This window comes from Camarhynchus parvulus, chromosome 1 (assembly GCF_901933205.1).
Source record: "Camarhynchus parvulus chromosome 1, STF_HiC, whole genome shotgun sequence".
In the NCBI taxonomy this organism is placed as follows: Eukaryota; Metazoa; Chordata; class Aves; order Passeriformes; family Thraupidae; genus Camarhynchus; species Camarhynchus parvulus.
Window position 1 is genome coordinate 3,554,756 of NC_044571.1, and position 26,935 is coordinate 3,581,690.

The 26,935-nt window shown below is 43.0% G+C and overlaps 1 protein-coding gene across 1 annotated transcript; it reads left to right on the plus strand.

Annotated features, from left to right (window-relative positions):
- On the plus strand, positions 1-26,506 carry SH3BGR (SH3 domain binding glutamate rich protein). Its single transcript, XM_030945646.1, has 7 exons — positions 1-186; positions 6,568-6,753; positions 12,957-13,037; positions 19,526-19,744; positions 22,828-22,857; positions 24,953-25,060; positions 26,052-26,506. The coding sequence occupies exons 1-6, from the start codon at positions 142-144 to the stop codon at positions 25,016-25,018; spliced, it is 627 nt and encodes a 208-aa protein (XP_030801506.1). The 5' UTR covers positions 1-141; the 3' UTR covers positions 25,019-25,060; positions 26,052-26,506.
- Positions 26,507-26,935: the final 429 nt, after the last annotated feature.

Genomic DNA, 26,935 nt, shown 5'->3' on the forward strand with positions numbered 1-26,935 from the left:
AGCCGGACTGCCGGGGGGAGGGAGCATCCATTTAGCACCCGGCTCAGCCCAGGAGCTCAGGGACATTTGGATTGCTCCGGGGATCGTGGTGCCTCGTGGGTAGCAGGGCTGCTCTGCTGATTCACTTCCACCGCTGCCAGCATGGTGATCAAAGTCTTTGTGGCCACATCTTCGGGCTCTACAGCGGTAGGTGACTCCTTTAACATCCTCCTCTCACCGCTGGGATCAGGGTGGGGAATTATGCCAGGAAAGAGCCTGCATGTGATGAAAAACTGGAATTCTTAACAGGAATAAACCTTAGTTTTATTCTGCCCTGACCACGTGATTCTTGAAAGTTGCTCAAGTTGTAGAAAATTCCTATCAGTGCAGGCTGGCTTGCCTGCAAGCTTTTACAACATTTACATCTAAATTACCTGTCATTTCATAGATTTACTGCTGTTTGGGAAATTATTTGCCGTATATATAAACTGAAGAAGGAAACAGTGGGTATTGTATTTGTGCAAAAGCGATGCTGGACGGTTTACAGAAGAAAATTGTTTGTTTTTAAAAGAGACTTTAGGACACTGCTCCTGTGCTCCTGCAAAGGGGGAACTCTGCCTAAGAAAGAACCTGGAGCTGGATAAAGTTAGAAAAACTTATTTCCCAAGCCTCTTCTTTTCCTGGGTTTTGGGAGGGATTTTGTTTACTTGGTGTTTTCTTTTTGGTTTTTTTTTTGTTGTTGTTGTTGGTTTTTTGTGTTTGTTTGTTTGGGTTTTCTGGGTGTTTTCTTGTTTGTTTTTTTGGGGGATGGTTTAATTGTTTATGTTTGTTTGGGTTTTTGGGTTTTGTTTGTTTGTTGGTGTTTGGCTGGGTTTTTTTAGTTGGTTTTTTTTTGGTTGGTGTGTGTCTGTTGAAATGCTATACTGATGATTTTTAGCATTGAGATCTACTGCTGTAGCTGTCAGCAGAGAGTATCAGCTGAAGGGAAGGGCATGTGAATAGTAGGGAGGTTGGAAGTCCGTGGGAGGTGGGAACCGGGAAAGGACTGTTTCCTTTTATATCCAGTTCCCAGATGAGCTCAGGTTGCAGTTTTCCTTTGGCACTCCCTCCCTCTCTCCCTCCCAGTGACACTGCTAAACAAACTGTCTGGGGCTTGCACGGAGCTCGAACTACATCTCTATCTCCCTGACACCAGCTGCATTTCTCTAGGAAGATTCCAGAGTGGAAAAGTTCCAGAAAGCACCCCCCATTTATGTGACCATTATCTATAGGAAATGAACCAAGGGTCCTTCACTGAAGTTCCAGTTGGAATGGTGCTGAGGAATTTTGCAGTTCTCTCACCAGCCTGTTCCTAAGCCTTACATTCTAAAATTACTATTGATATTTAGCATTCTTTTATATATTTTTTTTATTTTTAATAATAAACTTCAGGTACAAGAGAAAAAAAAATAAGAGGAAGTTGGGAATTTCAGGTTTGGTAGCTTGCAATTTGCAATAAAACATTCAATTTATAAATTTCCATGTGCTGGGCATGGGCACTCTTCTTGCTCCTGATTGGCCTGTTTTGATCTGGAGACTCCAAAAGAAAATGATGGAATCTTCACAGGGCAATATTCCTCTGTATTTGCTCCTTTCTGGTGTGCTGGGTGTGTGTATATCTGTAGCAATCTCAGCATGGGTTCAGATCACTGATTCTGAACTGCAATGCCAAGTACACCTGGACTAGTTTTCCACATTTTCTGATGAACATGGATGGAAGGTATCTTTTCAATGAACCCTTAATGAGTTCTGGTATGTATAAAATAAAATTCACTCACACAGGGAGTTAGCACAAACCTCAATATATCACTAAACTCCTATTAAATAGAAATTTTGTATCAAGCAGTTACAGCTTTTCCTGAGAGGGATTAATTTAATCTCTAAACAGTTCAAATTGGAAGTTTAAATTATCCTATTAGTACTGGTGAACTCTTCAAATGTGGTGGCTGGTCCCATCAAATGCATGGTGTTGTTTTTGAATTCAGTATAAGATGGGCTCAGCCTCTGATGTAAATCAGCAGAGGATCATTGGCAAAGAATGAAAAATTCTCTATTTTATGTACTGCATGGTCACCCTAGTCACTGCAAGTGGTTTTCATGTTAATAAATGCTTTGTGCAAGTGAATGCAGTGAACCCAGTGACATTCTGGTGCTGTGGATCAGATGCAGGAGTGTTATAATTCACTGTGGCTCTGGAGCAAATCTGCAGTCTGTATTTGTCCCCTTGATGCTTCAAAAATTTATTTTAAATATCTCCAGCTTTATTATCTTTCTGCTCCAGACTTAGCTGATATTGAACTATTCGTTAAGGCAGGCAGAAGTGGAGACACTTATTTATAGCACTAAAAAGCACTAAATGCTTGGCTTGGAGCAAACAATAAAAAAAAATAAAACAATGTTGTTGCTAGTTATAAGGGTGTTTAGAATTTAGAATCCTGCAAGATTCTAAATTGTGGGAGAAAGAGGATTCATGTCTCACAGAGGACATCTTACAGTCTTGCTTCCTGATGCTTGTGGTTTTGACACCTCTAAAATACTTCTATTTCCTGTGGTTTTGGTGACATTTTATGAACTTTCCCCCCTTCAAATCATCATCAAAAGCAGCATAACCAGCAGGGCAAGGGAGGGGATTGTGTCCCTGTGCCCCCACAGGTGATTTCCCCGCTGCAGAGCTGCCCCAGCCCAGGGAGGAGCTGGAGCTGCTGCAGAGAGCCCAGAGGAGGCTCCAGGATGAGCAGAGGGCTGGAGCAGCTCTGCTGGCAGGAAAGGCTGGCACAGCTGGCATTGTTCACCTGCACAGGAGAAGCTTTGGCCTGAGCTCAGGGTGGCCTTGCAGGGCCTGCAGGAGCCCCAGGAAAGCTGGAGAGAGACAATTTCCAGGGGATGCAGGGACAGCACACAGGGAATGGCCTTAGGATGAAGGACTAAAGGGTTAGATTAGATATTAAGATGAAATTCTTCCCTGTGAGAGTGCTGAGGCCCTGGCCCAGGGTGCCCAGAGCAGCTGTGGCTGCCCCTGGAGCCCTGGGAGAGCAGAGCTGTGGAAGTTGAAGCTCGGATGGGGCTTGGAGCAGCCTGGGACAGTGGAAGGTGTCCCTGCCCATGGCAGGGGGTTGCAGTGATATGATTTTTAAGGTCCCTTCCAACCCAAACCATTCTGTGATTCTGTCATCCAGCCTGGCCCTGAGCACTTCCAGGGATGCAAAGTCCACAACCTCTCTGACAATTCTTACACTCTAGCTAGATAATAATTATTTACAACAAATTCTTTATTATTAGTTTAAGGAACTAGTAGCTAGGGTTGGTGCAACTCAAGCTTTGCTGAAAGACAAACTGGCATTTCTGAAATAATATCCTGCTCATCACCACTTTCCAAGTAATCTATGCCCATGTAATTTGAATTCTTCCCATGCCACCAGATGGGGGGTACAAACAAGCCCCTGCAGTCTCATCCATTCTGGGAAAGCCTTTTCCTGTCCTCTGTGTTGTTACACTCTAAATTTCCCTCTGTGAATGCTGCTTCCTGAAGAGATTTTTTTGGTTGCCCACTTAGTGCCACCCACAACAAAGGTTTGCTTTGTGGCTTCACACTCGCTTGTGTCTCAAGTCTTTTGCTCTGCCTAAGCCCCAGTAATGGTGAGCCCTAAGGCACAGCACATCCTCTTGTGAAAAATGAACGTATTTTATGATTGGCTTTTCACAAATATTCAAATGAATATTATATGTGTTGTGTTAGAAAGTAATGCTGTATTAATTCTCTTAAGTAGTGTGTTAAATATAGTTTTAGGTTATAAAAAATGTTAAAATAGAAACTGTGCTATGTAGGGTACTTTTTTTAAAGAAAGGACTTGCAGTGAGATAGCAGCCACAGGACACCTGAATCTTTCAGACAGAAAGAATTTATTCCCCCATTATCAGGAGAAACGAACTTCTTCCCACCTCAAAGGTGCTGTCAGGATTCAGGGAAGAAGTTGATGATGACCAGACAGAATCCTGTGTTTGAATGGAATTTATGCATCATGTATGAGATGTATGAATATGCAACAGGCTGTTGTTTCTAAGGGTTAATTGTCTGTTAATGTGAGTCCTTTTTCAGGCTCATGCTGCCCAGAAAAAGGTACCCAGACTGTCCCTAACTCTTTGTCTCTATTGTGTCATATAGTCCTAATTCAAATTGTCCAAATTATTATTACTGTAATTGCATTACTATTTTGATAACCATTTTATTACTATTAAACTTTTAACATTTTAAAAACAAGTGATTGGCGTTTTTCACACTCTGCTCTGTTTATCTCCTTGTCATAGTCAGAAACTCCTTACCTTTTCCTTAAGCAGCATAATTCCATGAAACTTGACTGCTTTACCTCAGCATTAATTTTTTCACACAATTTTTTGCTTTCAAGCCTGGTGCTGCCTGAGCCTCCTGTGCATTATGAACGTCAAGCTGAAGAGAAATTAAGCCAGGTTTAAAATGAGAGCTTTCATAAGCAGGGGAGCACAGAATCTCTGGCTCCACGTCCATTATCTCGTCAGAGGCACCGCCTGTCTGGAGCAGCAGTTATTCCAGGAGCCCTATCTCCTGCAGTGCCTGTGGCCAAGGGGACAGGCTGACCCTGCAATTGCAGCTGACAGCACTTGAGTGGCCTGGCTCTCAGAGCATGTGATGTTACTCCTGCTGCTGGCTCCTGCAGATTTTATTAACCATTTATACAAACATTATCCTGCCACTTTCTCCAGTGAAATGTCCCTTGAGCAATCCTTTCTGCTGCCTGCTTGTGTTCTGCAAATAACTCTGCAGCTAAATAGGCAGTAATGAGATTATTTCTGTTTAAAAAGAGAAAATAAGAATAGAAATAAGCAGCTTTGAACTCTGTCATCTGCATGGCTTTTGACCACTTTGGATTAGTGTTTTCATTCAAAGTGATGCACTTTCTTTAGGTCACTGCAAACCTCTGTTGTTGCGACAAAAGTATACAGAATTTTATGTTTGTTATTTTTTATAAGCAAGCCTGTGTATAGATAGATGCTTCTTTGTTTGTGCAAGGAAAAGAAATTTTATCTACTCATGAGAATTCATCTTTCCAGGATAATAGGCTATCACTCTACTTCAGCTCTTCTGTTTTATTAGATTATGGAAATACATAATCCCTGATTTACTTCTCATCTCATTGCCTGTCCTTCTGATTTAAACTAGCTTGGTGTCACTTTAATTTCAGGTGTTCAGATGTCTGATATATGGGGGACATGGTTTCCAATCACAAGATATAAAAATTACATTGATGCCTCATTCCAGCTGTGTTTGGTGGCAAGTTCTTTAAAAGCTGCTCAGGAGCAGCACTCCTTTAGTAGGGAAATTCAGTGAGTGTTACATTTTCACAGTAAAGGGATGGGTTATAAGCTCAATGCCTGCACAGAACCAGCATCAGAGGGAATAAAAGGGCCATGAGTGAATTTTAGGCGTCACAGAAGCTGTGTGCAACAAGCTTTATTTGTACATAGCATGTTCTTCGTGGTCCAACTGGAATGTCATTCTGTAATGGGGGATTTATTTAAGCACAGGAGTTCAGCTCTGCTGGATTTTCTTGAGCCTTAACTCATATTTATATATTATATCTCAAGGAGCAATGGCCATAAACTCAAACACAAGAAATTCCACCACCATGCGAGGAAGAACTTTTTACACTGAGGATGGCAGAGCCCTGGAACAGCTGCCCAGGGAGAACAAGGAGTCTCCTCCTCTGGAGACATTCCAAACCCGCCTGGACACTTTCCTGTGTCACCTGCTCCAGGTGACACTGCCTTAGCAGGGGGTTGGACTGGAATATCCCTTCCAATCCCAGCTATTGTGTGATTCTGATTCTGTGAAATTTATTTATCCCTAACATTAAAGAACAGAGACAATTGTGGCTCACAGAAAGCTGAATGTCACTTGTGATTGGGAGGAAGAAGGAGGCTGTAACACGCTGAGGAAAATTTGTTCATTTTCTGACCTTTGCTGACTTGAGGCAGGATCACCATAGGTATCTGTACACCACATTCCCAGGTCTGGGAACACAGTAGGAGGCTTCCTGCTCAGCCTCATTTCTCAGCTGGCGTTGTCACTGCATCCAGGGAGGAAAGAAGGAAGCTGGGGGGTGGGTGTGTGGTGGGAGGGATGTAGTGGCAGCACTCTGGGTGCTGACAGAAAGTGTTGAATCTCAGCTTCAAAAGCTTTGAGGGCTACTGGAAAAATGAATCCCACTTCAGGAACTTCCAACTTTCAGGAAGATTTTTTTCCATGGAAAAAGAATTGGAACAGGCTGCCAGGGAGATTTGGAGTCCCCATCCCTGGAGGTGTCCAAAGAATAACTGGGTGTGGCACTCAGAGCTCTGGGCTGGGGACAAGATGGGGTTTGGCCAAAGGTTGCGCTCAATGATCTTGGAGCCTTTTCCAACCTAAAAGATTCTCTAAACTTGACAAACTTGCCTGACTTCTTGTAACAGCAGTTGCTCTTAGAAAACCCTTTTCATTTTAAAGAAGGAATGTTGTTCTCCCTCTTTCCTACCCAGATAAAAAAGAAACAGCAAGAAGTTGTGGGCTTTTTAGAGGCCAACAAGATTGACTTCCAGCAAATGGACATAGCAGGAGATGAGGACAACAGGAAATGGATGAGAGAGAATGTCCCAGGTGAAAAAAAGCCTCAGAATGGAATTCCCCTCCCTCCACAGATCTTCAATGAGGAGCGGTACTGTGGGGTAAGAAGCTGTTGGGAAATTTAAATGTTTTCAGAGAGTGGTTTCTCACAGAAAGGGACTCTTTTCCATTAATAGGAAATGTCAAAAAACTCCTCAAAACAACTGGGAAAGAACAATTCTCAGGAAACAGTTTTGAAGCACAGAAAAGCAAGAAAACAGAAGATTATTTATTTTTGAGAGCAAAATATGCATGTAGAGAAAGCTGGAGAAAGTTCTTGAAGTTGCAGTTAATTTTGATGAAGAGTGTTGATATTTTGTTTGTTTGGACTTATCAAGGACATCAAGTAGATATCTGAAGTACCAGAGGCTGGGAATAGGAATCTTCTTTTTCCATTATATTATAAAAATAAATAGGAATGTTTGTTTACTGGAATAGTTCTAGAATGTGGTTTGAATTATTGGCATTATATTGCTTATTCAATGAATATCCAACCCTTCATAACAGCAACTGTAGCACTCATCAGATGCTTTTATATTTTCATATGTGCTTATAACAGGTTCTTTCTCTTGAGACAGTTTGTTCAAAGCAGAGAAAGATAATAATGTTCCAGCATGAATATTAGGACTGTGAATCAAAAGAGATAATCTGAGACCTTTTATTTTCTCCCAGCCTGGGTGGAAATGCCCAGTCTGGAAAGTGCTGAGATCTGCTGGCTGGAATGAACCTGCAAAGTGCTCTGGAATGCAGGGAACACAGTGAGCCTGGTTTGGAGTTAATGCACAAATCCAGTGTGAACTCCTGCAAGGTTGTACTGGGGCAGCAGGGATTTTCATGCCACCGAGTTTTCAGAATTAACTTCAGTGCTCTCAAAGCAAATGTTCATAATATGAATATTGGAGTGCAGCTGTTCCCTCATTTTCTCATAGAATTCCTAAAAGAGAAGTTGGTGTGTTGGAGCCCATATGCATTTCAGCATCCAATCTGCACCAATAAAAAGTATAATTTGATATATCTTACTCTGGGTTTTGTGGCAGTCAGTGCTGCAGTAAATATTTCTGATGTTCCTTGGAGAAGTATATAAGGAATTAAAGAATAATTGCCTTATAAAGTGTTGCAACTGGTCAGTCTTGAGAGTAAATGATAAATGCACAATTTTTACTGCATGTCTGAAGCTATTTCAGGAAGCCAAATAATCAACATATTGAAATAAATTCAAGTGAGGAAATACTCCTTTGCAAAAACACCTCCATGGGGAAAGAAGTTGCAGCTACTGATTTAAAAACTGAATCAAATTTACAATTAGCCTAAAAGTCTCCAGAATTCTAATGTACCCAGCTCTCAAATCTCGGAGCTAATGATCCCAGTGGGTGCATAACAAAGCCTAATTTATGGCATCATTATTTCCAAATAAATAAGGTAATGAGATTCCTATCAGCGCATGAGCCTTACCCTTCTCCCCAGGGGAAGGTGCCTCGAGGGAGCTGCACAGGGAGTGTGATGTGGGCTGAGAACATGGCCAGGGGCTGCCAAACTGCTGCAAAATCCTCCCAAGCGACATATTCTACAATCAAACCCTGGGGATTTGCATTCTGCTTCCCTGCACAGCCTGTGCAGGGCCAGCAGAGCCATCCAGAAATCCAGAATTCTTTCAGGCTGGTTAATGTTTGTCTGATACGTCTTCCCCTGTGTCCCACTCCTTTGGCCTCAGTCATTTTATTAAAAATATCCCTGAGGATTGCAAGGGTCTGTGTGACTCCAGTGCAGTATCTTGAATTCATGACAGTCCTTTTAAAATATATTGCTCTCGTCAGTTTTTAAGGGCTTCACTCTTGTGGCACCTAAAAACCTTTGAATTTGTAGCCTGGCTAAATGCAGGCAGTTCATATCCATTTCCTGCTATGCCCAAATCACCCTTTAGCTTCAACAGCCCAATCCAGTATATTTGTAAATGGGAATTGTATCCTCTAATTATCTTCATTTTGCTGAGCTAAACAAGTTAAGCTCTTTACACCTCTTTCATTTTTTGTAAGATATTTTCCCTTTCTCCTTCCTGCTAATTTTTATTTTCTCTGTTCACAGTCAGTCCTTTTTTTATTTTTATTTTTTTTAGATCAAATCTGTTACATTGCATTTATCCCCAGTCCTCTTTCTGGGATCACTCTTTTCCCACATTTCCCTTCTTATCAATAGTCTTATCAGTTGTTCTTATCAATGTTTGGTTCCCATTCACCCATGTGCACTGGGTACACATTACATCATGATGGCCTGGGAGATCTGGCCTTGGGAGAGAAAAAGCCAAGATTGAATATTTCCTTTCTTAATCTGAGAAAGAGGGGTTTGGAGAGAGACATGACAACCTTCAACTAGTAAGGGCTGTGACAAAAAGTGAATTATTGGTCTGAATTCAGTACTGACCCTGCTTTGATGTGGAGGTTGGTCTAGGTGGTCTCCTGAGGTTTCTTCCCACCTGAATTATCGAGGATTTTGTAAAATATGTTCTGCTCTGCATCCACTGAAGGTGGGATAAGCTGTAAGAGAAGAAAATGCAGCAAAGAAAGTTCAAGTCAGACATCAGAAAATCCATAGTTTTCAGGAGATCACCTCATTATCTCATCAAAGGTGGGTCGAACCAGTGGATCAGAGTGAGGCAATGATTCCTGCCTTGGAGGAATGGTCCTTTGGGACTTTATCCAGTGTCCTCGTCTGCAGTTCAGTGAAATTTTTGGAGTGGTGGAAAGGAAAGGGGGTTCTGGGGACAGGTGAGGAGTCTTCTGTTTGTGCTAGAATAGAATGACATAATAAGAAAGCGAAGCCAGTCCCTCTGCACATCTGCTTTTCTGCTGATACATTTTCTGTATCTTCATTTTCTGGGTGACCATGAAGAGCTGCTCCACTCCACAGCTTGTACTGTAAAGTGGAGGATTCTTACAGATGGATTTTTATAAAGATACACTGCCTGGGAGCAGCGTTTCCACGAGGTCAGAGAAGCATAAAACTATAAAATAGCTGATAAAATAGCTGAGATCTTATTTTTCTCCCAGATCTTTGGTATTGCCACTTGAAGAAATAGATTAGAAATGGATTCATTTTGTATGCCTGGCTACAGCACCAATTTCAAGTATCCAGTCTAATCCAACAGTGCTGGCAATTATGTCCTCATTTGATCTTTTTCTTAAGCCGCTTCTTTGCTCATGTCTAGACAGACGTCTGCATCTGTGTCACTTGCTAAATATACTGAGCACTCTGTTGCTCTTGTCTTTTCTTTTGCTTGACAAAAACCTTTAGAAAACTGGGAAAGAAAGGAAACGTAAACTTCTGGTTTTCTTTGTAAGCTGAAGTCTCTGTTTTCTTCTGTAAAGTGAAATCTGTAGAATAAAGTACCCTTGTATGTACTTTAAAAAACATCTCTGAATTATTAGGTGAGGCTTTTATTTGATGCTGGAATGTGCATTTGCAGCCCAGAAAACAACTGTGTCCTGAGCTGAATCCAGAGCAGTGGGGGCAGAGGTGAGGGGGGAATTCTGTCCCTGAGCCCCCTCAGGTGATTTTCCCACCTGCAGAGCTGCCCCAGCGCAGGGAGGAGCTGGAGCTGCTGCAGAGAGCCCAGAGGAGGCTCCAGGATGAGCAGAGGGATGGAGCAGCTCTGCTGGCAGGAAAGGCTGGCACAGCTGGCATTGTTCACCTGCACAGGAGAAGCTTTGGCCTGAGCTCAGGGTGGCCTTGCAGGGCCTGCAGGAGCCCCAGGAAAGCTGGGGAGAGACAATTTCCAGGGGATGCAGGGACAGCACACAGGGAATGGCTTCAAACTGACAGAGAGTAGGGTTAGATTAGATATCAGGAAGAAATTTTTCTCTGTGAGAGTGCTGAGGCCCTGGCAGAGGTTGTCCAGAGAAGTTTTGGCTGCCCCATCCCTGGCAGTGCCCAAGGCCAGGTTGGACATTGGGGCTTGGAGCAGCCTGGGACAGTGGAAAGTGTCCCTGCCCAGGCTGGAATGAGATGATCTTTATGGTCCTGTTCCAACTGAGGCCATTCTATGATTCTATCATTTATGTAACTGCTAAAGTTAAATGTATGGAAATACAGGGACCTCTGGAGGTTTGTAGTCCAGCCTGCTACTCAGAGCAGGTTAGCTTTAAAGTTCGCTTATATTGCCTGGGGCTTTGGCCATCTGAATTCCAAAAGACTCCAGGGATGGTGTTTCCATGCTCTCTCTGTGTGCTCTGATCTGTTGCTGTACCTAGCACCAGGGGAAGAAATTTCTGCTGATGTCCAGTTAACAAACTGCACCACTTAGACCATTTATGTCTTTTCATACAGATAAAATATAATTGCTTACCTGAAGTAAATTGCTCCTGCTTATTTTTCTTATTGCCTGCCATGGGAACAGTTATCTTCAGTCATTCAGCAAATGAAGATGTGAACAAGTCACCATTAGTAAAGCATGGCTGCAAATACACCATTAAAAAACCTGTTCCATGATCACTGTAGGCTTTCCTTTATCTCTTATTTAATACATGACAGCTTCCTCCTCAGGAAATAAGTGACCTTCCATTTACTGTGGGATGTCATTGCACACTCCCTGTTGCCAAGGAGGCCCTGATATCATACAAGATTATATTCACGTCTGATAAGGACTTGTCTGGTCATTCATACATTTTACTTGTGTCCTCAGGTCTGGTTATCTACAAGGCTTTGTGTTTCTGGAGGATTTTAGTACACTTGCCATGGACTACTTTTCCTCAGAAAGTCCTATAAAAATATCAAGTCCACTTCATGGCCTTTCCTTGTTGTCTTCTCTTTGTTCCCCAGCTCTTGCCATGTCATGTCATGGTTGGCTCAGGCTGCTTTGAGCATGGAAATTTCCTGTGTTTGTTTGGCCATGTCAGCCCTTCAAATTGCAGAAAATCCTCATTTTCTTGTTTGCTGGAAAACAATCCATGACCCAATCCTAAATCCATGAGCCAGAGGCAGACAGTGCCTGGCTTGGATGAGAAGATGGTCTGAGAAATGGGTGGCCTGGAGCAGCAGCAAAATGTGCTCCAGGGCTTCTCCCAGACAGAGCAGTTCCCCCTGGGTGTGACTGTGTGAAAGCCAATCTGTCCCTCAGATAAATCAGTGCAATGGGCTGTTATTTGTCCTGTCTGTAAAGCTCTTCCAAACTGCACTGAAACGTCATCAATTCCGCTCTTGTTGGCATTAAAGTCATTTCAAAACCATCCACTCCAGCCTTTCCAATAATTTATACTCTGGAAATACTAAAACAGCTTGATAAAACAACTCAGCTCCTAACCTGGCTTTGCAAACAAGTCTCAAGGATGATTCAGCACCTTATTATTTACAGGTTTCTATTCTTGGAGGTATTTGGGATTAGAGGAAGGATGATAACATGATCAAGGCAGCAGGGTAGGACTCAGCAGGACATGTTCAGTCCCCTGTCTCAGAGCTGGCTGGGATTCTGGACCAGTCATTTCTAACTGGAGATTCTGCTGGAACTTAAATATTTGTTGCTTTTAGCTGTGTGAGACGTGAGCTGTGAAATTCTCAGTGACAAAAGTAGTGATAGCAAAACTTCCTTAATTGATGGGAGTGTTGTACAGGTGAAAACAGGAAAGGGCATGCAAGCTGTAGCTGGCAGGATAGGAGGCATCCCTGGTCTTCTGAGTTCCATTTCCACTGAAAACAGGCATTTAATGTAATGATTTATAATTTCATTTCACCAGTGCACAAGAGATTTTGGCTGGTACATGGATATCAGAGAGAGCAGCACAACCCTTTCCTTAGTTAGTCTGAAAATAACAGCATTTTCTAACCAGACTGCCTTTCTCTAAAACGAAGTTTCCTTGTTACCGTTTCACTTGAGCTATCATGTTGACTGTTGCCTTTTATTTGCCATAAAGAAGTTCCAGGGTATTTTGTGTCCTTACTCACAGCAAGTTTTATTTTAAATGTAAAGGGAATAGCTTTGCCTTGGAGTGTACAGCTGAGGCACATTAAAATGAGACAATTTTATCTGATTCTGCCATGGATGGGATATAATTAAAGTGTAAGTCTCTGGAGAGATTTGCCCATTTATTCATTTTGCCACTCTGTGTGAAACTCCCTTTATCTGTGTTTTCTTCCTGGGGCTTGGATAATGCAGACAATTGTACAAATCCATGGTCATTCTCATCTATGTAGGATTTGCCTGGGCTTGGCTCTTCTCCTGTGCTTTTTGTTTGATTTTTGATACCAATTCTCTGTTGTTTGTTTGCCCCTTTCTTAGGATTTTGAATCCTTTTTCTCTGCCAAGGAAGAAAATATTATTTATTCGTTCCTGGGCCTTGCTCCTCCTCCAGGCACAAAGGTAAGCGCTTCTGTCCTTCCATGGGGATCATTTATTTGATTTTAATAAAAGATGAACATTGGCAGTGACTCAGCATGTCACTTAAGAGGCAGTGGCAAGCAATATGTTAGATGTTGGAGCAGCAAAGTGTTCTTAGGGGAGGAAAAAGTGGCTGGTTCAGTAAATAGTAGAAAATACTTCTTTCTTGCCTTCTTTCACTGCAGGCTCGTTACCATGGCTCCAGCTGATGGGTTTGTTGTTGTTGTTGACACAAAGAGTGTTTTATTATGTTCAGCTTTTAAGTGTTGCAGACTCCCTCACACAATTTCTAGGCTGTGTTGGTTACAGGAAGCCTTTTCTAGCTCCTGACCACATTGGGCAGGGCCAGCCCTGGTCCCCAACACGGGGTTGGGATCAGACCCATCCCATCCTTCACTGGCACCATGGAACTCCCTCCCTCTGCCTGCAGGAGAAAAGAGCTCACCCAGCCCTTCACCGAGTCCCTTTGGCAACTCTGCCTGTGGTTCTCTATCCCATTTTGACAATGTTCTAATCCATTTCTGGCAAAAGAAAAACATTTTATTTTGGGTTTTTTTCCCCTGGTGTTGTTTTTTACAGAATCCAATGTGTTTTTTCTCTATTAGAATCTTCTTCTAATTAGAAGTTTTATAACTGAGACTGTTACAGCTCTCCTAGCCTGAGCTCATAAAATATTGCCATCTTTAACGTGGGTGAGCCAACAAAAGAAATTAATCAAGAGAGTGATGAGCCAGAGGCACAGGAGAACTCTGCTGCATTGTGGTGACCTGGCTGAGGAAGTGCCTTGGAGCAGGAGATCTGCCTTGGTCCAACTGCAGCAGCTTTGAGTGAAACACCATTGGAAATATTTCCTTATCCTCTTCTGTAAAAGCAGAGGGGAAAAAAAAAAAAAGGAGCCTTTTCTAAATGCTTTGGGAGCCACAGTTGAAAACACACTCAGGGGTGTGTTTTAAATATCCCAGTTGTTATAAATGTCTTTGCCACTGAGTCCCTGCATGATAAGGAGAGTGATTTAAACTTTCTGCTTTAGCTGAGCCATCTCCCACCTAGGGAAATAAAAATGACTTGCCTACCTCACAAGGGTCTTGTGAGAATTCATTTAATTAACATCCACAAAGCCATGAAAGGCTTAAAGGACTGCAGGTATTACATATTATAGTCATTATAAAGGATATGTGGAGAATCAGTGAGATAAAGAAAATTGCATTTTTCCACCTTGCCACTCCACAGATTATCTGCTTCTACATGCAAGGTCCTGGTAGATTCCATATCTGTGAAGCAAAGTAACAATTTTTCAGAATTCATTCGTTCCCAGCTGCCAGCAGAGGCTATTGCAGTTTCTACTTCGTGACAACCTTGGAAATGTTGAAAATAATATGTTTGGTACATTCTGCTGGGCAGATTTGTTTGTCAGTGCCATTGGTAGCAGGCAAGTCTTGTTTACAGTGATTAACTGCTGCCTCGGTGGTGGCTTCAGGCCAGAGAGCACAAATAAGTGAGAGTGTTTGTAAAGTCCCTGTTAAATGTGGAATTCTGACAGTCTCCCTTTCAGAGTCTATTCCTGCTTGTGAGAGACACGCACATTTCTTGCAGAGGTGTTTCTCAGCATCTTCGCTGCAGGAGAGGCTGCCTGCTTTGTCAAGAAAAGAATTCTCCTGCTCCGCTTCTGCTTCTCTTTCTGCTGCCCCCTCATTCTCTGCCAGCTCCACCTTAGATAAGCACAATGGATGGCTCATCACGCTGATTTCCAGCAGCATAAATCTGGAATTATAAATCAGGTGTGGAAGAGATGGTGATGGTGACACATATGACAAGGTTTCCTATTAATCCCTTCTTAAAAAAATATGTGGGTTTGGGGTTTTTTCTTTTCTGGAATGAAGAAGCAAACTATAAAGCATGGAATCACCACAAGGCAGTAAGCATTTTCTTTCTAGAGATTTTTACTGTGCTGAGACATGACAAAGATTAAGATGAAGCTGATACTTGTTTGATACTCTTGTCTTAAAATATTCTATTTCTTTTTCCATCCATCTTTTGTCTCATACTGCACCAAGACTAAAGAAATTCTTTACTGGCCATGGTGCTGTTTCACAGAACAATCCAACAGCATCCTGACCAGGACTGTTTTGAGCTTATTTCCTTCCATCTGAGGAAGCAGATGAACCTTTTGGGGCTCCCTCAACAAATTATAACTTCCCAACAAAATACTTGTAGTTAAATTTATTGCCAATTCATTTCCATTGCTGAGTGCAAAAAATACACATTCAGTTCTGAAGATTCTCTTGTTCTGTTGTTCTATAAATTAGTGTATTCTGTATATTAGAGTGCTTCATCCAGCCCTGGGCCCAGCGCAGGGAGGAGCTGGAGCTGCTGCAGAGAGCCCAGAGGAGGCTCCAGGATGAGCAGAGGGATGGAGCAGCTCTGCTGGCAGGAAAGGCTGGCACAGCTGGCATTGTTCACCTGCACAGGAGAAGCTTTGGCCTGAGCTCAGGGTGGCCTTGCAGGGCCTGCAGGAGCCCCAGGAAAGCTGGAGAGAGACAATTTCCAGGGGATGCAGGGACAGCACACAGGGAATGGCTTCAAGCTGAAAATTTACAGGTTCACATCAGATTTTAGGAAAAAATTCCTCCCTGTGAGGGTGGGCAGGCCCTGGCCCAGGGTGTCCAGAGAGGCTGTAGCTGTCCCTGGATCCCTGGAAATGTCCAAGGCCAGGCTGGATGGAGCTCTGAGCACCCTGGGATAGTGAAGGTGTCCCTGTCCAGGCTGGGACAAGATGATCTTTAAGGTCCCTTTCAACCCAAATAATTCAGTGATTCTCTGATTCAGTGATTTTATCATACCAAGTACATTTATTTCCTTGAAGGGTGCAATGTGCCCATAAAATTCACTGACTTTACAGGAAACAAATCCATATTTGTGGTGCTTCACCATCTGTTAGCTCCCCTCATCCTCTCTCCTGTTCTCTCCTGTTCCCTCCTGACCACAATGGTTTTTGTGTTTTCTAAAGCATCCTTTAGCAGGGCTGAGCAGAACAATTTTCTGTGCCTGAGAGAAGCAGCAGATGTAGTGCTTGTGTTAATAAGTAATTTAATCTATTAATACCAAACACCTCCTCACCTGAAGGAATACCTGGTCTAGATCAGTTCCAAACATGATTCAGGGCAGGCTGGGATTTAAGACCTTGTACCTGACCCAAAGATCACTCAAATTTGTGACAGATTTCTGAGAGGTCCTGGTTAATCTTGGATCAGTAGCCTGAGTAGTGATGTCCCAATAGGATACACGTGTAGATCTGAGCTTTAATTGGTGTCGTTTGTATGTTTGGGGTCAGGTGTGTCAGTCTCAAAAGTTGGGTACATTTTTTTAAAGCTTAGTCTGACTCAGTGATTTATGTGATTTGAGGGTCTGTTTTCAAATATTGTGCATACTTGAAGCCTTAATCCCACTATTCTTGATCTTAATATCCAGAATCTTGACATCCTCAAATCTGTAGATACCCAAGCTTAAGTTAGTGGAAAAAGGCTTCTCCTAAATCTGCTTTGAATTACAAATTTGTGCTATGTGCATTTTATTTAAAGAGAAAATGACCTGTCAGCCAATCTTTAGAAATGGTACTTCATTTTGAATTCACTGAAAATTAAATTCTGTGTTTCTATGGAGAGCCAGTGTGGCAATGCTGTTCTGAATGTCAGAGTTCTCCATACAATTAACAAGAACTCTGTGTGTGTGTGTGTTCTGGCTGATAACATGCTGCTTCTAGTTTAGTCCTCTCAGCTACAACTCTTTTTTGTGCCTTATGATCTAAGTATGTGATTCATCTGAGATGGATTCACACAAAAGGGTCATTTTAATTAGGATGCTCTCTGTGGTTCTTATGTGTTTTATGTCCCAGCCAAAAATACTGAGTGTATGGATTTTAATGAAAGGTTAATATTTGTGCTGAAAATAAATATTTAACCAATTTCAAGAGCAGGTTGGATGGGTCTCTGAACAACCAGGTCTAGTGGAGGCTGTCCCTGCCCATGGCAAGGAGGTTGGAATGAGGTGATCTTAAAGGTCCCTTCCAACCCACATCATGGTCAGTGATTCTATTAATTTAATTTTCATTAACACTGTCTTCTTCATTTGAGGAACTTCAGCAAAGAAAGTATCTGTAGGAGGTTGCCATTTCCTTAAGAAAATAATGTATTAACACAATGTTGCACAAGAGAATTTCAGTATATGTTTATGTTACTACGTATTTCAATCTTCAAACATTTTTTGGCTTCTGGGAGAAAAATAAACAATAAACCAAGCCAAACAAATGTCTCTGTGGATCTGTTTTTAATAACAATGCCACCAGCATCAGAGTGCAGTGAGCCCACAGTTTTACGTGCGCTTAAAATGAGACGATATCGCCGAAAAAGAAATTCTGTTTTCTCCCTCCTCCTTCCTCTGGCTCCTCCTGCTCCCTTCCAGCTGCTCATCCCTCTCCCCAGCATCCCCCACGTGCTGGCAGCAACACTTGTGCAGCTGTGTGACAGAGTGGGAAAGTGCTGTGAGGTAGGAAAGTTTTGCTTTTTAAAGCTTTTTCATCTTGCTCAGCTCCTGCTCCACTTCCAGAGGAAGGAGAACTTAGGGACCTTTGAGCCCACTCTCTTTTCACTGCAAGGAACTTGGGTGTAAAACTGACTTTCCACAACTCAGGAGACAATTGCCAAAAGAGCACCAAGCCTTACAGGCAGTCAGGTTTCAGCAAAAACATCAAACAGCTGTGATATCTGCTTCCTGACATTCCTGAGCTCCTTTTTATCATTTCTGTCCCCATCCAGCAGAGCTTGTCAGCAGGAGGACATCTCTTATGTCCCACAGCACATCCTGGGACAAAGATCCCTAAGCCAGCACTCAGCCAGCAGCTCTGAGATAAAAGCCAGCCAGCCATGCCCTGTTCTGCAGAATGAGAGCACTGGCTGAGGAAATCATCATGGGGACACTAGAGGAGGATTGTGAAGTTTAAAGCACAGGGGAGCATGACTGAGGGCTTCTGTTTAACTGTGGAGACAAATGAAATGATGGAAAAGCAGCAAACCCCAAAGCAAGCAGGGGGCTGAGCTGCAAGGGCTTGGTCACAGGGATGGGGAAGCAGTTTGTGCCCTCTCAGGGATGTGCTGCTCTGCCCAAAGCGTGTGGGACTCAGGATGGCACAGGACAGGACCTCCCCTGAGTGCCAGAGGAACCCACCCCAGATAACGCCCATCAGAAGGGGTCAAATTTCCTTTTAATGAGTAAGGTCTTTTACCTCTCTGCTACAGATCACTTCTGAAATCTCCCACTGATGATGATTAGAATTTTTCCGCACAGCCAATTTGTACTTTGCATCTCCCTCAGCACTGCTCCTTGTCCTATCCCTGTCTGATGTTTACTCTGATCTATTTTGGGAGTGCCACCATATCCCCTCACAGCATCACTTCCAACAGATTAAAGCAATGAAGCTTTTTTGGTCCCCCTTTCATAAGACAGGCTCTCCACTCCTCAGATGTTCCTGGAGCCCTCTCTGCACCTGCTCCAGTCTGAGTTTCTCCTTCTTGAGCCTGAGTGACTGGGATGGCACAGGGCAATCCAGAGGAGGCTTTGCCTCACCTCATACATCTGAGGATCATATTTTTTACCTCTTTCATTGTCACATCACCCTCATGGCTCAGTTATCCCATGCCTATTTAAATACATCCATCTTTTTCTTCCTTGATGATCATTAACTGATAAGCTCCTAAAGTGCAATAGAAAAATCACTTTCTAATGTCACAAATATCCTGGTGTCCCAGAACTGCTTGTCCCAAATAAGGTGACTTTGCACTTCATGCTCTTGCATTTCATCATATTTCTGCTGTGCCACTCGAGGCCTCCTTTTGTCTGACACAGTGTGGGTGCCACTGTGACCTTTCAGAGCCACCTGGCTGAAAGGACACCAGGATATTTGTCAAATAAAGAACTTCCCAGGAGGTGCTTGGTTATGGTGCTGGAATAAATGGACTTGAGTGACTGATGTGGGAAGGGTTTCCTGATGTTTTTAAGCAAGAAAGTTAAGAGACTAAATGTGAAATCCTTTATTACTTCTGTTTTCCTGGAGCTTTAGGATGATGTTTAATTGGAATTCATGCTGGTGGAAAAAGGTTTTTTTTTTTTCCTGAAACTCAAATGTGCCATCAGGGTGAGCTTTGGTTTCTATTGAACTTTCAGAGGAAGGTTAGAGAACCTGCTATGCTGAGAAGTGCTTGAATTCATGTTTTCCCCACATAAATCCCACCTGGTCAGCCTGCCAGCAAGTGTTCTTTTCACAGGAGAAATACACTCTAAAGGGAGGTATTTTCATTTCAGAGCTGAACCAAAAATAGAAAAACAGTTTCCCAAAAATAAGAAACTCAAGAATTTAATAGAAATGAGTTGTTGATTATGTGTCCTGAAGCTGACCATGAGTTCCCCTTTGCTGCCAGGAGACTGAAAAGTCTGGTGTCACAGAGGAGAAGTCAGAAGCCACAGAGGAGAAGTCTGATGCCACAGAGGAGAAATCAGAAGCCACAGAAGATAAATCTGATTCCAAGGATGAAAAATCTGATGCCACAGATGAAACTGAGGCACACACAGAAGACAAGGCAGATGAAGGAGCTCCTGAAGAGGCTCAGGCTGGCCAGACACCACCAGAAGGTCAACAGGTAATTTCTCCTTTCTCTTTGTGATCTGAGGGTTTTACCTGTGCTAAGCACATGGAACATAAACCCACAAGGCCTCCTGGTGTGGCCCAGGGTGACTGATTGCAAAGTGTCTTTTGGATGTGTTTTCTTTGATATCAGGATGATATCAAACCTGGATAAAACTCCAGGGAACTTTGTTCTGATTCTTGAATATCAGCAGCTGCCTTTTGCCACTTGTTACCACAAGCTTTTCATTTTATTTTGATGGTTATTGGGAACCAGAGTCTAGTTATGGAGGGTAATTTAGGACTAGACATCTGAGTCCTGCCTGGGTGAAAAAACAAATTGCTGCTCTCAGTGGCCAGCAAGTGCAGTGCTCATAAATGTGGCTGTAAATGTTTGCTGCAGATCTGACAGTGACTTCTGCAGGCCTTGCAGAATCCCCTGGAGGAAAGGAGAAAGGGAGAAAGGGAGGCCAATGCTTTCCTTCCTGTCTGCTCCTGCTCTGGTACTCCAGATCTCAAAGTGCAGCCCAGGTTGTCCTTTTAGGGTGGCTTTATTTGGGTGCTGACTCTTCCCAGGGAGTCAGGCCTGCTTCTCATGTTCTTCTGTTTGGAGATCAGATGGTTCCTGGGGAATACCCAGCACAAATGCATCATCTCTTACATCAAAGATCAGAATAAATGGAGTTTGGGTTGTTTTTTTCATCTAGCTGCAATATTCTCCTGAGGAAACATCTCTCTGTAGGTCTTTCCCCACTGCCCTTTTTAATAGTGACTGATCTGGTCACTGTTGGGCTGGAAAAGCCCCTTTTGCACACCCTCAGGCACATCTCAGCCACTGGGAAGTCCCACTCATAATTTCAAAACAGTGATGAGGACAGACAGTCCTCAGTGAGAACTAAATTCCTCCTTAAGGAAAATTATATCCAAGCACTTTTCATGTTGCTGTGAATTTCAGCAGGCAGGTGAGTGCCATCAAACTCCTTTTTTTGGCTCATGAGAGGAGCCAAAAGTGCTGCCTGGCTTGGGTGCCTTGCCCTTCTGCCTGGCATTCTGCTTTAATGCTTTTCAAATGGGAGCAGAATGTTGGAATTTATCTGCAAATGTGTCAGGCAGCTGTGGAGGAGAGGTTTTGCACTGACATCATGCAGCACCACTCCTATGCAACCAGCACCTTGCTCCACTTCTCACAGAAAGGATTGGAGTTAAAAGTGGAAAATGTAGATTTCTTTGTAGTTTTTCAGGGAGGAGAGAGGCAGAGGAGAGAGCACAGAAAACACTTTTTGCCCTGTTCCACCACCCACTTCTCCTGTCACCCAGGACAAATCACTTCAGTGCTGTGGCATCTGCCTGCCTTGCTGTAGTTCATCCCAATTATCACTTCTGTTGGGATGGCATGAATCATTCTGTAGGAATTCTGCTATTCTCACTCACTACACACAGCACACAGAGGACAGGGTTACATGAGAAGAGCAGCTCTGAGGTAGCTACAGCGAGAATTCCACCTTTTGTCTCTGGATCTCATTTTTTGCTTGTAAAAGAAAGTAAAAATATCTACTTAACCAAACCTGAGCAGGGTTTGATGAAAGCAAAGATGCTCAAAGACTGCCAGGCTGCCATCAGAGTATCTCCACTGGATGTTAAGTCCTAAAGGATAGAGGTATTTTCAACACAAGCATTTGAAAGATGGCACTTTTATGTTCCATGGCTGAATTAATATGCCAGTGGGGATTTAGTGCTGGAATTTTGGCCTTATTTAGCACTGCTGCAAACCACCTCCAAAATGACTCCCATTTGTGGGGTGTAACCCAGCCAGCTTTTCTCCAGTGGCTTTGCAGGAGAAATGTCAGCACTGTGGAAAATTCTGGAAGTCACCTCAGCCTTTACCAGTGAGAAACCAGAACAAACTGGGGCTGGCTCAGCCCTGGGGCTGCAGGGAGGCTCCAGGTTTCAGGAGGCTCCTCCAGGGCTCAGTAGCAGGGGATGTTCAGTGTGGAGCTTGCAGCTCTCTCCAAATCCTGCTGCTGCTCCTGGGAGATGCAGAAATGCAGAAGCTCCAGGTTTTTTTGTCTGCATGGGTGCAGTGCCTCCCATTCCTGCTTTGTCTCCTTTGGTTTTGAGTTTCCTGAAGAGAAGACTGAGCTCCAGCTCTCATGGAGCCTGCTGGTCACTCCATGTGCTGGTAATAAATTTTCTGTGGTTTCATTGTGTGATTTTGACTTCAGATTTAAGCTTGGAGGTTTGGGTATTTTTTAAGTGGTGTCCCAGTTAAATCAGTTTTCAGTACAGATTAGGCTCCCTTCAGGGCAAAATTATTTTAGAAACATGTTCAAAAATCATATTATAATGCAAGTCTCTATCCTGTCTCAGCAACTCCCCAGGCCATATTTAAACCCTGGCACTGCAACTCACTCCCTTAAGTCATTCCATGAGAACTCAAATCAACCCCTCTGCCTTCTGTTGGCACTGTGACATTTGCCTCTTGTCTTTGGGGTTTTGTGTAGGATCAGCTCTTTCCCCCCATAGCCAGCTTAGGATCTAACATTAAATTCTATTCTTTTTTTTTTCTTTTTTATCTCTCTCATCACTTCTGCTCAATCTACAGTCTAAAACCAGCTTGTATTATTTTTTATTCCCTGTTGAGCCAAGGCATCTGTTGCAGCCTACAACACTTAGCAGAATCACAAGCCAGATTCTGAATGATGATATATACCATAGATAAAACTCTTCTATAATTCTGATTATACTTGCATTTTGTAGACCAACTAATTACCAAAAAAACCCCACAGAAACTCCACCTGAACAAGGAAACAAAACCCAGCTCCAAATCTTTGCTTGCCAATGAAGCAGTTTTGATTGGAAGTAACTGAGGAAAAGGGAGCTCAATTTAATGATTTTATAGTCCTTTTCCAATATAAAAAGTTAAGCATGAATGTGCTTAGTGAGTTAATTTGGAGGATAGTATCTCCAAATGAATCCAGTGAATTCCACATAATTTTCCTAAATTCAGTGTTTAACTTTTGCTGTGTTTACCCTGTTTCATTTCTGATATTCTTTCTTTAATTTACCTTTTTAACATTTTCTTTTGCATCTCTTCTGTAGGAAGGCGAGGAAGAACATGCAGCTACAGGGGTATAGTACACCTGGATATTTTATTATCATCTTTTGTTTGTGTGTATTTAATTCCTTTTCAGTTCTTTTGCTTCACTCAAAAGCTGGGAAATTCTTATTCATGAAAGTAAACACACCACAGTCATATTCTGCTAGAGATAATGATTGGTGCTATTGTGGTGTTTTTGACTGGGAACAAAGATGGGCCTTTAATCATTAAAAGCTGTAAATGGAAGGGAAATTGTCTGTCACAGAGCCTTCAATAAAATTTGCCAAGGACTCCCATGACAAGTCCATCTTTGATAATCACTGACACCATGCTGTGATTGCATTTTCAGTGTGAAAACTCGTTCTGACAATTTAGGCAGCTCTGCCCATGAAGGAGATATTTCCCTCGTGAGAATTTCTAATACCCAGGTGCAAATCCTCAAACACTTTTCTGCTTTCCCCAAACCTTCAGGATCACCCAGTGCTACCCCAGCCCCACCAGCATCACCCCAATCCCTGTCCCCAAGGCCACATCCAGACTGCTCTGGGACAGTTCCAGGGACTCCAAACCTCCCTGGGCAGCTCAGCCCAAGGCCTGACCGCTCTGCCAGGGAAATTTTCTGTGCCAATCTCCAACCTGAGCCTGCCCTGGTGCCATTTGAGGCCATTTCCTTTCATCTTTTCCCTGCTCCTCCTGTCAGGAGTTGTGTAGAGCAATGAGGTCTCTCCTGAGCCTCCTTTTCTCCAGCCTGAACCTCCCCAGCTCCCTCAGCTGCTCCTCCCAGGATGTGTTTTCCTGACTCTAAAGCTCCTGGAGCCATGAGCAGAGTGCTGAGGTTCCTGGAGATGCTGGTGAGGGTCACCAAGCCTGGTTAGTTTTACCCTGGCACCACCAACTAAAGCTTCAAGCAAGAGAAAGAATTTTTTTTCCCCTGTAAAAGTTAATTGACTTGAATGTTGGATGGAAGTTGGTAAAATCTGAAAGATGTGGCTTGTCTGTGTGCTCTCCTGGCCCTGTGTCAGAGTTCCCATGAGATAAAAAAGGCACCTTTCCTGGGGAAAAATGCCCAGAGAGGCAATACTCCTTTGGCATAAGAACTTCCAATCCACAGATGTTTGTATTGCATTTCTGTTTTTCCAGAATGATTCTTTAGTGCAATGTTTTTCCCTGAAAAACACTGGAAACCAGGAATCTGATTCCAACAGCTCCATTCCCAAGCAGGTATTTAAGCAGGATTTCACTTCGGCAAGTCAGGTGTGACTCCTGCACAGACAGGAGGTGCCTGGGAGGAAAAACAAAGGTCTGTGCTGCTCATGTATGACCTGCAGTAGTGGCTGAAAGCTCATTATTGATTCTTTGATTGGTTATTTGATTATGCCAGGAAGAAATTCACATCACTTCTGCAGTCCAAGCAGTTTGTGAAGGGGTGGCAGATCGAGAGAAATCTGATTTATGCACATGGGAGTGCCTTTGGACAAGAGGTGGCTGGAAGAGGAGCAGAGGAGCCCTCAAAGCAATTTCCAGCTGTTTTTCAGAGTAGAGCTTCATTTACTCTAGAAAGAGAATAAGCAGAGATTGTTGTCTGTGTCACACAAATTCCAGCTTTCAGACAAGTGTTGATTGAAGCAAAGGGCTGTTGGCTTTCAATTGTGTCATTTCTGCTGCATAAAAGAGAGAATTAAGAACTTCAGAGATAGAAACCAGGCTGTATGATCTGATTCCAGGTGATTTTTAGATCATTCAGGCATCTCGTTCCTGTGCCATGAATCTTCAGTTGTTTACTGCTTCGGGAAAGTGTATAATTAAAAATACTAAACTTTTTGTCACATTTACACATATTTCATATTCTTATTTTGATTTTGAGCACCTATTTGCAGCTTAACCATGTGTTCTAACCTAAGAAGAGGATTTTTACATTCCAGCACGTGCCTATAAATTCCACAAAATAAAGCCCAGCCATGTTGAGATTAAAATCTCTATACATTAATTCTGTTTTTGAATCTCAAAGAATTCTGCATTTACTAGAAACAGAACAGTCGCAAAAGCAGAGCTTTGCATTTCAAGGCTGTTTATTTTTTCTTTCAATTCCTATATGGTAACTACAAATATTTTTTATTTAATAAAAAGGAAGAAGAAGAAAAGCAGGGAGAGGGAGAAGAAAAGGAAGAGGTGGAGGAGCAGGAAGAGTCTTAGTACAGTTCCCTATGACACAATATTTCTTGAACAGGTTTTCAGGTAAATATTGAGACATCAAGCACAGTTTCTAAATACCCTTACAGTAACAAAAAAATTGCAATTTTTGTAATTATTATTGTGGATGGGTGAAGTTTCCATGCACAAAGTACCCAGCTGATGAGTCAAAAGTAGATTTAGCTGTTGTAGCTTGTATATCACATGGAATAAGAATTCTTTCCTCTCCTCTCTTACTCAGCTACTGATTCTCCTGCAGTTTCTAGGAGCTCTATGCCTCACATTAATTTCTCTCTCAAATTTAGTTGAAAACTTAAAATACTGGTAAGAGAGAGGAGCCTGACGAGAAATATGACTCAGTATAAAATTACTGAAAATAGGCCAAACTTAAAACCACAAAAGAGGAAGCATCTGGAAGGCAGGGTTTGTCCTGTATGGATGTGTGGGCACACCAGCACTGCTCAAGTTCTGTCAGCATGTGCTTTCTAATTTTAATTTTGAGGTTTTCTCCTTCCTCTGTCTCTTCTCCCCTTCACTGGGATACAGATTAGAAAATCACTTACTGGGGGGAAACTCAAACTTAAAAGAGAGTTGGAATTTCCAGCAGATTTTCCATTGGGTGATGGGACTTCCTCCTGATCACAGACACAAAGTTCTCTTTTAGGATCCATAGACTCATGGAATGGTTTGGGTTGGGAAGGACCCTAAAGATGATCCAGTTCCACCCCCCTTCCATGAGCAGGGACACCTTCCACTGTCCCAGGCTGCTCCAAGCCCCATGCAGCGTGTCCTGGGCTGGATTCCCAGCTGACTCAGACTCTGAGGTAGCTGCCAAAGGTTTCACCAGCCAGGTGCAGGTGGGATTTCCCAGCACCTCAGCAGGGCAGGAAATCCATCACTTCTTTCATGCTGCCTCTCCCAAATCCGGGTTCATCTGTTGCAGGGGAATTAATTCATCACACCCTTGTGCAAAGTTCAGATCTGTAATGTCACAGAAGTGCTGAGTTCTAATTGAATTTTCTTTGTTTTCATTCAGGAAGCACCAGCTGGAGCCACCCCACCAAAGAAAAGAAAATCCCTTTCTCAAGCAAAGCACCACTACCTTTAGTGCCTGTGTGAACACAAAAACACAAACAGAACACAGCCACCACTCTGTCCCACCTGTAACCTTTATATATATATTTGGTATTCCAGTTGCTTGTTAAAATGGATCTGATGTCTGCCAGATGGTATTTCAGTCAATTGTTGTGTGTTGGGATAGTTTTGTCCATGTCACATTTAGATTGTGAGCTCTCCAGGGCAGGAACCACGTCTCTCTCCATGTGCAAACACTGCCAAGCACGTTGCTGCCACTCAGCAGCACTCACACCCCTGATGACTTCAGAGGAAAAGAAATTCAGCACTGAAAACTGCAAAGAGGCTTCCTGTACACAAGCCATGTGAGTCACTTCTCCTTCAGCTGCCTTTTGAAAATGATTGAGATTCCCATTGTGCAGCAGTTGAAATAAATGTGTTTTCTGTTGTATCTGCTCTTTGTCTGCAAAAGCATTAATTTAACTCTGCTGCAGATATTTTCTCCATCGTTAGGGTTGTGGGCTGTACAAAGCCATGGAATCACAGAATCATGGAATGGTTTGGGTTGGAAGGGACCTTAAAGGTCATCCAGTTTCCACTATCTGAGGTTGCTCAGAGCTCCATCCAACCTGGCCTTGGACTGCCAGGGATGGGGCAGCCACAGCTTCTCTGGGCAACCTCTGCCATGGCCTCTTACAATAAAGAATTTCTTCTCAATATCCCATCTAAACCTACTCTCTGTCAGTCTGAAGCCATTCCCTGGGTGCTGTCCCTGCATCCCCTGGAAATTGTCTCTCTCCAGCTTTCCTGGGGCTCCTGCAGGCCCTGCAAGGCCACCCTGAGCTC